Source organism: Macroventuria anomochaeta (assembly GCF_010093625.1).
Source record: "Macroventuria anomochaeta strain CBS 525.71 unplaced genomic scaffold BU25scaffold_43, whole genome shotgun sequence".
In the NCBI taxonomy this organism is placed as follows: domain Eukaryota; kingdom Fungi; phylum Ascomycota; class Dothideomycetes; order Pleosporales; family Didymellaceae; genus Macroventuria; species Macroventuria anomochaeta.
The window spans coordinates 229,139-241,451 of record NW_022985404.1 but is presented as its reverse complement, the minus strand read 5'-3'; the positions used below and the strand labels follow the sequence as shown (position 1 = coordinate 241,451).

General features: G+C 54.8%; 4 protein-coding genes across 4 annotated transcripts; 1 reads left to right on the top strand and 3 right to left on the bottom strand.

Annotated features, from left to right (window-relative positions):
- The first annotated feature begins 1,485 nt into the window (after positions 1–1,485).
- Positions 1,486–3,841, top strand: BU25DRAFT_415140 (kinase isozyme 4 mitochondrial precursor). The gene is made up of 5 exons (XM_033707477.1): positions 1,486–1,935; positions 1,986–2,010; positions 2,060–2,256; positions 2,308–3,293; positions 3,352–3,841. The coding sequence occupies exons 1-5, from the start codon at positions 1,894–1,896 to the stop codon at positions 3,413–3,415; spliced, it is 1,314 nt and encodes a 437-aa protein (XP_033556843.1). The 5' UTR covers positions 1,486–1,893; the 3' UTR covers positions 3,416–3,841.
- BU25DRAFT_208071 (uncharacterized protein) lies at positions 3,744–4,985 on the bottom strand. Its single transcript, XM_033701163.1, has one exon. It carries the CDS (start codon positions 4,790–4,792, stop codon positions 4,190–4,192), a length of 603 nt encoding a protein of 200 aa, XP_033556842.1. The 5' UTR covers positions 4,793–4,985; the 3' UTR covers positions 3,744–4,189.
- On the bottom strand, positions 4,883–6,688 carry BU25DRAFT_480376 (fructose-2,6-bisphosphatase-like protein; the record flags this gene model as incomplete). The annotated part of the gene is made up of 3 exons (XM_033711052.1): positions 4,883–5,828; positions 5,877–6,463; positions 6,517–6,688. 3 exons carry the CDS (start codon positions 6,686–6,688, stop codon positions 5,205–5,207), a joined length of 1,383 nt encoding a protein of 460 aa, XP_033556841.1. The 3' UTR covers positions 4,883–5,204.
- A 1,164-nt stretch (positions 6,689–7,852) lies between these two features.
- On the bottom strand, positions 7,853–12,116 carry BU25DRAFT_415138 (Rxt3-domain-containing protein). Its single transcript, XM_033707476.1, has 4 exons — positions 11,478–12,116; positions 10,768–10,914; positions 9,057–10,686; positions 7,853–9,005 (listed from the first exon to the last, which is right to left on the bottom strand). The coding sequence occupies exons 1-4, from the start codon at positions 11,785–11,787 to the stop codon at positions 8,075–8,077; spliced, it is 3,018 nt and encodes a 1,005-aa protein (XP_033556840.1). The 5' UTR covers positions 11,788–12,116; the 3' UTR covers positions 7,853–8,074.
- Between the last annotated feature and the right edge of the window lie 197 nt (positions 12,117–12,313).

The window sequence follows — 12,313 nt, the reverse complement described above, 5'->3', positions numbered from 1 at the left end:
AAATGTTGGCCGGACGTGCGGCTCCTTGTGGAGACCGTCTCCCAGGCAATGATCCCGGCTAGCGTTCTTTACACCACTGATCATATCTGTCTATTGCACATATAGGAGAATGACAGAACGTATGGACATATAGCAGCTACGTGTGCATGGATATGGGTCATTTAGTCACTCAAGTCTTGCTTCCCTCTTTCCAGAACATGAAGACACAGTCGAGCCTCAGCGATGCTGACAGCAGGAAGGGTTGCAAGCCAGATTGCGATCACAAGTTCTTGCACTTCACTGATACGCCGCCAGACAAGAGATGCCTCTTTCAGCGTTAAGATCTACTTTGAACGTTTCCACAATGTCTCTTCAGTGTCACCCTCGCTACACGCTAGTCAGCTTTCTAACGTATACTACAGTGTGCATCAGAGGACGGAAGAGCCCAGCAACACGAAGTGCGGCCACCGCCTCCATTTGCTGGACCGGCAGTGTCTTGAACACCAACTTACTTCTCAGTTTCTGCTCTTTCCTAAACACATTTGACTCCTCAACGGGCACTCTTGTCTTGACGAGCTTGAAACCAACCCTTGAATGATGGACAGCCCCAGAGAAACCACCAGGCGGGAAGAAGCCTGGACATGAGAGCAAGCCAAAACCTCGCGCAAGGAAGGGCACCGACGTTTAGCCGCAAGATGCGGATGCATCTACACTTCTGTCAGATCCAACGCTGGAAGGGACGGTGACAGCTAACGGACCTGCCAAAAGGGTCAAAGATGATGTTGCGTTTAACGTTAAGTGAAAGGACGTAGGATCCTAAGAACCTTGGAAGGTGGGGACTATCTTCCATCATCGGCGATGGGGATGGTGCTGGAGTTGAGATGGACAGGACCGAGACAGAGGCAGCGGACATAGGAGAATTTGCAAAAGGGGAGTGGTAACATGAGGAGTGGTGATATAGAATTGGACATGAATATGGACATGAAGTTGAAGACGAAGATTATCTATCGAGTCAAGACGAGTTACTATGACTGTTTTCCCACGAACTTCAAGATTGGAACGTTTCTAGAAGGAAATAAACTCTTTCCTCAGAGCAAACCTGCGCATAGTGGCTCGTGAGTTATGGCGTTTGATCTATGGTTACCAGTGGAGCTCATCTACAGCACCGTAGTCAATTGGCGTCTTGTGACGAAGAGTATTCTGACTGTGCATCGCGAACATCTTCATCTTCTGAACTGTACGCTAAACGTATGCTGGTCGAAATGGTTCGAATTACTGCAGCAGACGCCGTGAAGACCCACAGTAGCAGAGCATCCACCAATCACGGAGAACGGGGGCAGATGGTGCTGGCCTCACGCGACCTCGGCGTTGTGGAAGGCACTCCCGATGAGCGCCGAGCGAAGGACTGGAGCTTTGTGAGCCTCGGGCGCATTGCTTGTGGCTGAAGCTTTGCGATGCTTGGGCGTGCAACGACGAGAGCTTGAGCGGGCTGCATTGCGCGGGCAACAGAGTGCAGAAAAGAAGCAAGCATCGTTGACACAAGGCTCCTGTCACTCGTGGGGTTCTAAATTGCAAGCGTGCGGCTGTCCTGGTCACACGTGAAGGTGATCTGTGGGGTGCAGTCCAGGTCGCCCGGATTGCATCCTAGTCAAGTCACTGGCCCCATTGCGATATCCACCCACGTTCAATTGCCTCGTGCACCGTCGCAGACACGCATTCACGCACCTCTCACCCCCCAGGAATTGTTATCTTGAATTGCACAGCGTGCGCCATTGTTACCTCGGCCTATCTTTCCAGTACCTTTCTGAGGTCATAGCGGGGCGGAATATTGATCTACGACGAACGTCGACCGCCGGCAGCACTTTGGCGACAACACGACCGACAGGGCCCGCAAGGCCTTGAACATCTGCAGTCATGTCGTGGAAACGCTCAGAGAAGCTGATGGAGACCATCAAGGTGTGTAACGCCGTTGCACAAGGTGCTTTCACGAGCTAACGTCAGAGCAGCACTACAGCAACTTCCCGGCTACTGGTTCGTGTCTTGGAGTATTATGTCCCTGTATCGTCTGATGTCAGTCCAGGTGTCTCCCTTCGGCAGATGGTGCAGTTTGGAGAGAAGCCGTCAACAGGGACCCTCTTCCGCGCGTCACAGTTCCTTTCCGAAGAGCTGCCCATTCGATTAGCACATCGCGTGCAGGAGCTTAGTGATCTCCCAGATGGCCTCAATGAGATGCCATCGATATGCAGAGTGCGCGATTGGTATGCGCAGTCGTTCGAGGTACGCGCAGTGGCGTCTTTCTAAAAGTAGTCCTGACTCACGAATGTGCAGGAACTCGTCCAGCTTCCCCGGCCGAATCTGTCCAGCGACGTCAAAGATAGGCTCTTGAAGCCAGCGAAGCGCCCACCGCCTCTGATCAAGGCAACACAGAATCCCAGCATACAAAGGGGCCAGTACCGGTCTGCGCCAGAATATGGTAACGGCAACGGCAACGGGAAAGACCACAAGGGCGCAACATCAAGCCGGAGATACTTTGCTGCGGCAGACGACGGTCTGGAGTGGCCGCCAGAGCTGAGCGCATACAACACAAAGTTTGCAGACACCCTGGAGAAGATCAAGAGGCGGCACGACAGCGTCGTAACAACCGTCGCCCAAGGCATCCTGGAGTGGAAGCGCAAGAGACAAAGGATGCAGATTGACCACAACATACAAGCCTTCCTAGACCGCTTCTACATGTCCCGCATCGGTATCCGTATGCTCATCGGCCAGCACATCGCCCTTACCGACCAGCGCTCCCGCTCAGACCCCAATTATGTCGGCATTATCTGCACGAAGACCAACGTCCGCGAACTCGCTCAAGAAGCCATCGAGAACGCGCGATTCGTATGTGAAGACCATTACGGTCTTTTTGACGCACCCAAAGTTCAGCTCGTCTGTAACAACGACATCAGCTTCATGTACGTGCCGGGCCATTTGTCGCACATGCTGTTCGAGACCCTGAAGAACTCTTTGCGTGCCGTCGTAGAGCGCCACGGCCAGCATAAGGAAGACTTCCCCGTCACGAAGGTGATTGTCGCCGAGGGCAAGGAGGACATCACAATCAAGATCTCCGACGAAGGAGGCGGTATCCCGCGATCCGCGATCCCCTTGGTTTGGACATACATGTACACGACCGTAGATCAAACACCGAGTCTCGACCCCGATTTCAACAAGAGCGATTTCAAGGCCCCGATGGCTGGGTTCGGTTACGGACTACCCATATCGCGGCTGTATGCACGATACTTCGGCGGTGATTTGAAGCTGATCAGTATGGAAGGGTAAGCCTCCCCACCCAACACATCCAGCCTCAGTGCTCATGTTCTAACAATGCAACAGCTATGGAACAGACGTCTACCTACACCTCAACCGGCTCTCCTCGTCCTCGGAACCCCTCCAATAGCAACTACCCGTCACGAGGGACGGTGGCTGGGTGTCCAGCGAACTGATACGTTCTGGATCTGGGTCACCGTCTCGAGGACTGGCGCGTAATGGAGCGAGAGGGGCCAACAGTTTCCTCGCGCTCAAGGCTATGCGGCTCAAGCTGAGTGGCCAGGTTAGCAGGGAAGTGTCTGAGAGACGGCAGGTTGGTGATGCGGAGGAGATGTTTGCCAAGAGAGGTTCTGAAAAGCCGTGGTGGAGGAATGTCACTATGGAGGAGGGCGTGTAAGATGGTGCCGAGGTCTAAAGTGTAGGAAATTGTTGATGATGTTGTTGTTGTTGTTATTGTTGTTGTGTATATAGCACTTGGATGGGTGTCGTAGCTCGGCGAAGCAGCGATGTATAGGACTGGACGCTTGCAGCGCAATGTTTCGAATCAAAGAAGATCATCAATTGCACCTATACTCCTCTCTGTAAGTATACCATATTAAGCACAAGCTCACAAGCTCCATTGCGCCGGGGGTATAATGCTGCCCAAAGAATAAAACACGCTCTCCTCAGTGCCCAAGGATTTCCTAGGTCTCTCAGACCTGCACGTCCTCCCTGCAGCTGTTTGCCTCTTGTAGATGTAATCACCAAGTCTCATCTTGAGGTCCTTGTAACGCGCACTTCCTACCGCGACTTCCTCTACGCCTTCAACTCCGGCTGCACACCCACGTTCAAAGCACCCTGAACACCTCCAGACACGATGGAGAGCTTCCTTCCTTGTCACCACGCCATCACGTGTCAACCCACACTACTCCCCCCCACCGTACGTAACATGCGGCCCCCCAGCACTAAACCGCTTCTTCGCCCCCCTCTCCCTCTCTTTCTCTCTCTCCTTCCCCTTGCCTTTCGGGGGTTTCCCCTTGGGGCTGCCCGGCCCACCCGTTTCCATCGGTCGCACTTCCCACTCTTCTTTCCAATCCCTAGGCGATTCCTCCACGCCCAGCACAACATTCAAATAATACCTCCTCGTCTGGCTTACACTCTCATTCCGACTTGCCGCGTACCAGATCAACATCTCCTGACTATCCAGGATAGCTGCTGCCTCATTCCTCCGTTCGCGTTGTGCGTAGCTCTCCGGGTCGTTGTGTCTGCTTCTGCTACTCCCGCTGGTAGTAGCTGGGGTGATGAATGGTTTCCCGCGCGCCTGCGCACTCCTTTGCGCCGCCGTGAACGGCCCCTGTTGTGCTTGCAGCCCTTGCTGTAGTTGCGCAGAGCTCTGGCGTGGGCGTGGTAGTGTGGTTGCAGATGCGTGCGGTGCTGCTGCGGGTGCGGCGTGTAAGGGGATGGCGGAGGGGTCGTTGAGCACGGTGGAGGAGTATTGCGAGCTTGGGCTCCAGGGATTAGTCGGCATGGCTCAGGAATTGCGCGGATGTGGTTGTTGCGAGCGTTGCGGACTTGCTCGGGCTCGTAGGGATGATGGGGTGAGCTTGAGGTGTGGGATGTCCGCGGGGATGGCTAGGTTGAGAAGGTGGGACCAATGTGACAGGAAACTGCTCTGTACCTCAAGAGCTCGAGCATCTGATTCGAAGATATGTCAGCGATGAGATGGATTTCGCGCAGAAGTCGCTGTGTCTGTGCGAGCAATGAAGTATATTTGCTTGGTATATGCTGTAGCACAAAACGCCGAGACAAAAGATGTCAAGCTATGCCAGTACCCATGCGCCAGTCTTGCGCCTCTTTTCCTTCCTCTAGACCACCAACTGGTGAAATTGTCGATGCCCCGTTCACTCGTCGCGGTCAAACTGTGCCTAATGAGCGTCATTCTATGCATGTCCCTCTGACTGCTGGTGCTCGGCCTTACTGCCCTTTCCCCTCCACGTGCTGACCGCGGGGATGTCTGCCTTTAACCTCTCCTCCTGTGTCGAGTACGCCTTGGGCGTAAGTTTGATAAGCGTGTGGAGCGGAACCTCCATCCAGGGGCTCTGCTCTTGTGGCACATTCATGAAGTATGCATATATGCATCTCAAGATGGCCTGGTGTGTGACGATCAAGATGTTTTCGCTGCGCTCGAGCTCCATGATGATGGGCTCGAGGCGAATGACCACGTCGCGATACGACTCTCCGCCAAGGTAACGGTAGTTGTACTTGTCCTCGTCGCGTGAGGCAAAGTCTTCGGGGTATTTCTGCTCGATCTGGGCGTAGGTGAGGCCGTCGCAGACACCGGAGTCGAGCTCATCGAGCGCTTTCCACTCGAGCTTTTCGAAAGTAAGGAATCGTGCGGTTTGGATCGTTCGTTTCAATGTTGACGTCCAGACAGTCAGCTTTCGGCCATCGCCCACAGACTGTGCAACAAGCCCCGGAAGCGCATGAGCGTAAGCGTCTCCGCGTTCTGAAAGGTCTGCATCTCCTCCGATCTGACCCGTCAGGTTATATTGCGATTCGCCGTGCTATGACGGTTAGTACTCCAGATCCTGTACATAAAAGCACCAACTTACTCGTGATAACCAAATCGATCGCGGCTTGATGTGCAGGTTCATCAGGTAGTAGACCACGCGACTCTGAAGGTAGTCCTGAATCTGGTTGATAATGACCTGCTTACCCACATCGATCAACTTGACGTACGTGAGGTCGCGCTCGTCTTCGTCAATCGTCTGGTAAACCTTCTCGTAGTTTCGGATGCGGTTTCGGAAATCCGCTGCAGCTTCTTCTGGGTCCTGTCCTACGTAGTCTGGCGACGTAGTCTTGACTTCGAGAATGTTGCTCATGATCAGGTCCTCATCGTCGCATTTCGATTCCACAAACAGGGTTTCGATGTTCTCGGCCTGACAACGCTCTTGTATCCACCTGCGACGGCTCTTTGTGGAGTTCGTCGCATCCAGAATCGCAATGAGACCCCTGCCTTCCGAAAACCACTTGCACATATCGTTGACAGCGGCCTCGGCAGCTGCTTTTCGAAGTCGCTCTCCTTCGGGGTTCGACTGGTCAAAAAACTCGGCGGAGGGGTTCGGTGTTGCAGTTCGACGATACTGCCCCACATTGAAGGTTTTCGATTTGATTGACAACCAATGCAGATATCGAACAACTGGTGCCCAGTCAGTACAGGGGCAATGATGAGCTATAGGAGGCACTCTTTACCTTTCTGTGCAATCAAACTCTTGCCTCTTGCAGGCAAACCCACCATGACGACGCATATCCGCGTGTCCTCAGCCTGCACACCGGCACCGTTAGTTCTTCTGAGCGGTTTTACAAATTCGCCAGCAGGCACAGCGCGCATGTTTGGCGCATAGTAGCCGTTGGATTCCGTCATGTTGTGCAGTGAGACCAGCTCCTCGAATTGTCGAAAAAGGCGGGAAACAGCAGTATCTCTCCAACACAGCGAATGTTAAGAATGGTGATACGGTTCGGAATCTCGCCGGCGGACTTCCGATGTGCGGCGTGAAAATGCGGTATTAAAGAAGCTTAAGGCAATGCCAGGCGTAGGCGGTCAACAAGTATCCAGGGTACAGCAGAGCTGTAGGGCGAGAGAAGGTTGAAGCGGCAGTTGTACGGGTGTGGGGTGTATCGTTACAGAGTCGTGAATTCGGCTCGGTACTCGAGTAGCGAAAAGAGAGGAAGCTTGATGATGGACGACAGTTCCCCGCATTTAGAACAGCGGCCTTCTTCTTTTCACAAGCGTTCGGGCTGCGGCTCCGTGCTAAAAGGCTCAGTGGAGCAATCGCAACAAGCGATTCTCATTCGATGACAAGCGTTGGCTCGCAGCAAGTTGTCCCACCTGGCTGGCGCAGCGCTGACAATGACAGTTGCTGATTGCAGGCCCTGATCTGTGTTCCTGAATGCTGGATCCGATCTGGCGCAACTGGGAAGCTCCAACGGCCTTGTGCTTCGAATTGTTCGTGTGCGCGTGCTGCTGCACTGCTCTCCAGTATGACGACACTTGCTTGTGGCTAGACTGCGGGACCACAATTTGTATGCCTTGAGCCGCCGAATGCCGGAACGTGTGACTTCAGCGTGTAGTGACAGTCGTCCAGACTCGGCGAACAGACCGCGAGCAATCAGGAACGCTGCAGAAAAAAATGAGCCAACTCACCGTCGAAATAGAATAGGTCCTAGCGTGACCCATCGTCGTTGGAGCACTGTTGCGAAGTGGCGCTGCGGCTTCGTTTGGCAATGGTGTGTTTGTTTGGTGGGGCAGCTGTGAGCCTCGTGGTCGACTGAAGACAAACAGAATGTAGAAAGTACTTCCGGGCAAAATGAAGGATATTCTCTACTCCTTGCGGCAGGGGAGACTTGACAGAGACAAGACTGCTCTTCCCGCTCTCGGGCCTTGGGATGTCTAGATCGCCTTATCAGGCACCACAACACGGCAAAAAGCACAACACACCGCTATCTCTGATGCAATCGCGGTGACTATCGCTGGCACGTGCATGTTGCATGTGTGTCCGCGGACCAACACGTTCTTAACAATTCAGGTGTGTACAAAGTCAAACATTAGATTGCTCATATAGCTTCTACCAGATATCCATACATATGCGCGCCTTGCGCTAAAGGCAGGGCCATAAAACTACGGGTATATAGCAATGCTCAAACGGACGTCCTAATGATACAATCTTACGATGCTGAGAAACGGACGCTACTTAATGCAATATATCCAAAAGAAAAAAAAAATGGCCGTTACAAACTTGGAAAAACGTGATTAGGCGTGCAGCTTCGCCATGCCGTTGACACGGTGTAGATCGTCCCCGCCGTTCATGAGAGCCAGAAGAGTTGCGCTTGCGTCAAGTCTACGCTTCAGCGCCGCTGCTGTTCGCTCTTGCCCACGGCTGCCGATACCTTCCTCGACCCATCTGATCTTATTGATCATGAAGCTCAAGCCATCATGTCCTCTGCTCTGCCGGCTTGAGATGCCGTACTCTACAGAGCAGGTGTACTCCTGCAGTTGCGGTAATATGAGGATCTCGATTTGAAGATCCATGTCCGCAGGAGGCGTTACCGGAGCCGCAGGGACCTTGTTGAGTGTGTCCTCGGCATCACTCGGGTCGTTGGGCGCTGTGATGCGTGGGTCGAGCATGCTGACATCAACAGTATCGTCCCATTCTCCTCGGATCCAGCCAGAGTGTATTGCAGCCGCGATTGGATCCGAGTCATCGCGATAGACACGCGCACCCCATAGATGCCGTTCCAGGACGATATGTTGCCTCTGTCGAGGTCTCAGATAGAATCGCGGCACTCTGATGGTAAAGGTGCAGTTGATGGGGTTTATTTCGAACCTAGGCAGCCGATTGGGCTTGGATGCGTATCCAAATTGATCATCCAACGATGAGTTTGGTCTTGGTAGGTCAGTAGTGGCTTCGTATACGTGGGATCCAAGATGTCTGCGGGGAAGTTTGGCGGCTTCCTCGAGAACAGGCTGGACGTCGTGAACCTTCGGAGGTAACTTTGCTGTTAGAGGTGCTACACGAGGTGTGTGGTGGTGATGATGATGGTGTGGTGTGCCTTGAACATGGTGATGGTGGTGCACAGGCTGCGCTGGACCACTTTGAGGCAGGCTTGACTGCCGTCCACTTACGGTCGCCGATGCGGTTGAGGCTAAGTCGTCATTGTGGTGGTGATGGTGATGGTGATGACTAATATGTCAGCATGCCAAACGACAAGATCCCGAACCTTAGAGCACTTACTGGTGATGTGGCGCATGATGATGGTGGTGGCCAAGAGGATGAGCGTGCTTGTTGCGTTTAGTACCTCGAACGCCTGTCGGGGTTCCTCTTCCATCATTGCTGTCATCGTCGAAGACATTGCTTTCATCCTTTACTCTCTTTGGCTTCCTACCCTGCTGTGAGCTGATCCTCCTCATCATCTCGCCAAGCTCTTGTCCATCTTGGCCGTTCTGAGGCAATGGGCTTCCGCGCAATGGTGTCGACGATCCCAGACCGCCGAGACCGGAGAACATGCGCCCGAATTCGCTCTTGATACCAGGATCTTTGCCCGTCATGAAAGGCGGTGCCTGTGCACCCTGCACAGCTTGTGGCAACGGAGAGGCGCGGCCTGTCCTCCTGCTCTCCTCCAGCCCCAAACCGATATGCGACTTCGAATGCTGCATTGGCTCGCCCATTCCGTACATAGATCTTCCTGGGTACGAGCTTCCGCCTGAAGAGAAGGAGCGGGTGAGTGGCTCTGTTTGATGGCGTTCCTTGGAGTTGGGATCTGAGGTAGGCGGCGCATGGTACTGCTCGACTACGCGATTGTTCAATTGATCCAAGCTCCGTCGTGGCGCCATCTCGCTCAACGTTGGGGGTCCGTAACGTGGAGGACCCGGTACAGGAGGTGGGTAGGTACCGTAACTGCGATAAAGTGCTGACGGTTCCTCTCGATGAGTCTCAGCAGGTTCACGGGAAGGCTCGCTGGGCGCCGATGGTTGCCAGAGACTGCGCGAGGGCTCATTCGAAGCAGTAGCACCATGCTGTTCCCGCGGTGGATCGAAGGCGGATTGCGAGACAGGGTGTACGGTAACAGGTCGGTTCCTGTCTGTCACACCTTGACCAATTCCTCGCAGAAGTTCTGCTGCATCAGGTCTCGACTGCTCCCCCAGTGTTCGGCGTCGCTCCTCAGGTGGCCCGTAAGCACTACGACGCCCTCTCAATGCATCGTAGAGCGACGCTCCCTCTCGTCCGGCTGGACCTGCAGGCCCATTTGGCTGGCTATTGGGGCGGGGTGGAACGCTGCCCGGGGGTTGACGGGCATCTCGAGCTAGAGGGTCATTTGGCGAAGGTCCGAAGAGACCTTGCGACGGAAACACTGAGGGTTTGTAGGCTTGGTGCGAAGGTGGGAGGGACTGCTGGCCTAGGTTGGGCGAGCCATGGTTGCTGTACGGCCGGGTCGGTGGTGAGCCAGCGGAGAAATTATGCCCCTCAGATGCTCTTGAGGCGTTGCTACCATGCATTGACCTGTCAGGGGATGGTTGTCGACGGAAAGGAGCAAAGTCTGATCGTGCTCCAGATGGGAAAGCGCGTCTGGGCGAAGGTGGCTGCATGCTATGGTTGTTGGGCAGCGAGGCGTTCGTGGGAGGTGACGTCTGTGACTGTGACGCCTGGGCGGAAGCACCTGCATCACCTCCACCGATGAGGGATGAGATGGACATGCTGCTGCCCGGCCGATGCGCCTGACCGAGTCCAGGCAGCTCTCTGCTAGCACCGAAATTTGACGCGTACGGGGGTCGTTGCGATTGCGATGGATGCGTCTGCTGCTGTGGAGGCGACGACGGCGGCGGCATTTGGGGTCGTGCAAAGGATGGAGGCTCGTGGGAGGGAGCTGCTTCAAGTTCAGCATGAGACGAAGCTTGGTTCGCAAACGCGGGGGCGTTAGCTTCATGTGAGACAAGTGGGGACGTACCGTTCAACGAACGTCTGCGCGCCGCGTCAAAGGCATACGGCGACGGGCCTGACGGAGGACCTGACGCACTCATAGATGGCTGCGATGGAGGACCAGATTGAGGATGCATGCTATGAGCTCCATAGGACAAGCTCCCGTGATTGCGCACTAAACATGATCAGCCCGTTTATTCCCGTAAGAGGTTAGGAGGTGCATAGGGCAGCTTTGGCGAGGCAGCTTTGGCGAGGCAGCTTTGGCGAGCCAACTGTGCGGAGAGGCCATGACCAGAAGCGCGCAACAGTCGGATTGTCGAAAATGCTGCCCTCGGTAGTGATCGCTTGCATGGGTGGATTGATCGATGCATGGGCGCCGCGGGACAGAGCAGAGTCTGCTCAAGACAGCATCAGCAACAACGCTTGGAACGACAGACTCGGCTCCACAGCAGGCGGTGAAGGGTGGAGGTGTGCAGTGTTCAAGCCACAACTCAGAGCCTGGGGCGGCCGTAGTCGACGTGTCCTGCAGCAATTATGCAAGTGCGTTGTGCGCGACGAGTCCTCGCATCTGTCTCTCCCTCGCGTCTCCATGGCTCCGCGCAGCCCATCCAGCCATGCGAGCTGTGCCACCCCTGTCTCAGACATAGTCCAGCACCCAGAACGTGGGTGTGTGAACATGTCCCAGACACAGCGACATGCCGTGCTCTCTCCAAGAAATTACTCCAGCGTGTTGCGTACCTGTGTTTCCCCAGCCGCCATTTCTCTCAGTATGTGCTTGCGACGCGCCCTCTGGTGCTCCATGACTGCGCTGCCGTGCGTGATGCGAGGCTTGCGGGAGAAAAGGATCGCGTCGAGACGTCGCGTACGGATCGGTCGAGGTCGCGAAGGGTACGTGCAGCGGCTGCTGTGGTTGCTGCGGCTGCTGCGGTTGTGTCGACGGAGGATAGCCAGGATAGGCGTGTGCGGTCGGCGGCTGGTGGTTTGGATTATGGATCAGATGGCGGTCCGGCGGGCGCGTGGACGGCGGCGCAGGCTGGCGAGCGTCCATGGTGTGGCAAGCCAGTTTGGCTCATCTAGCAAGGCAGCAAATGTCCAGGAATGCAGTGAGAGCGAAGAATGTAGATTCGAAGTCGAAACTGACAGAGAAGAGCAACAATCGCGGCCGCAGATCTGTTGTTACTGTGCAGGAGACACGCCCAAGAAGACGGTTGAGCGCAGGAAGAGCGAGACACAGCGCACAGGATGCGAGAAAGAGAAAGCATCCCATGCACCGAAGGTAAGCCAACAGCCGCGACGGCACTAATGATCCCTGTCACGCCGCCCCGCAAAAGCCAGTACATTTTAGAGGAGAGGACCCTATCTCGAAGTGACGTTTACGTGATGGACCTACATGAGCGCGTAGCTCGAGCCCATTCCGGTCAATAGTAGAGCTAGGAGGCACTCATGACGCTGACGCTTGTGAGCGCTCGTCTTTGCAATCTTCGTCTATTCACGAAAAAGCACACAGACTCGGAAACCGTCGCGAGACCCCTGCATTTTGTGCCTGATTCGAGGTCCACCGCTATTCTTCCGTG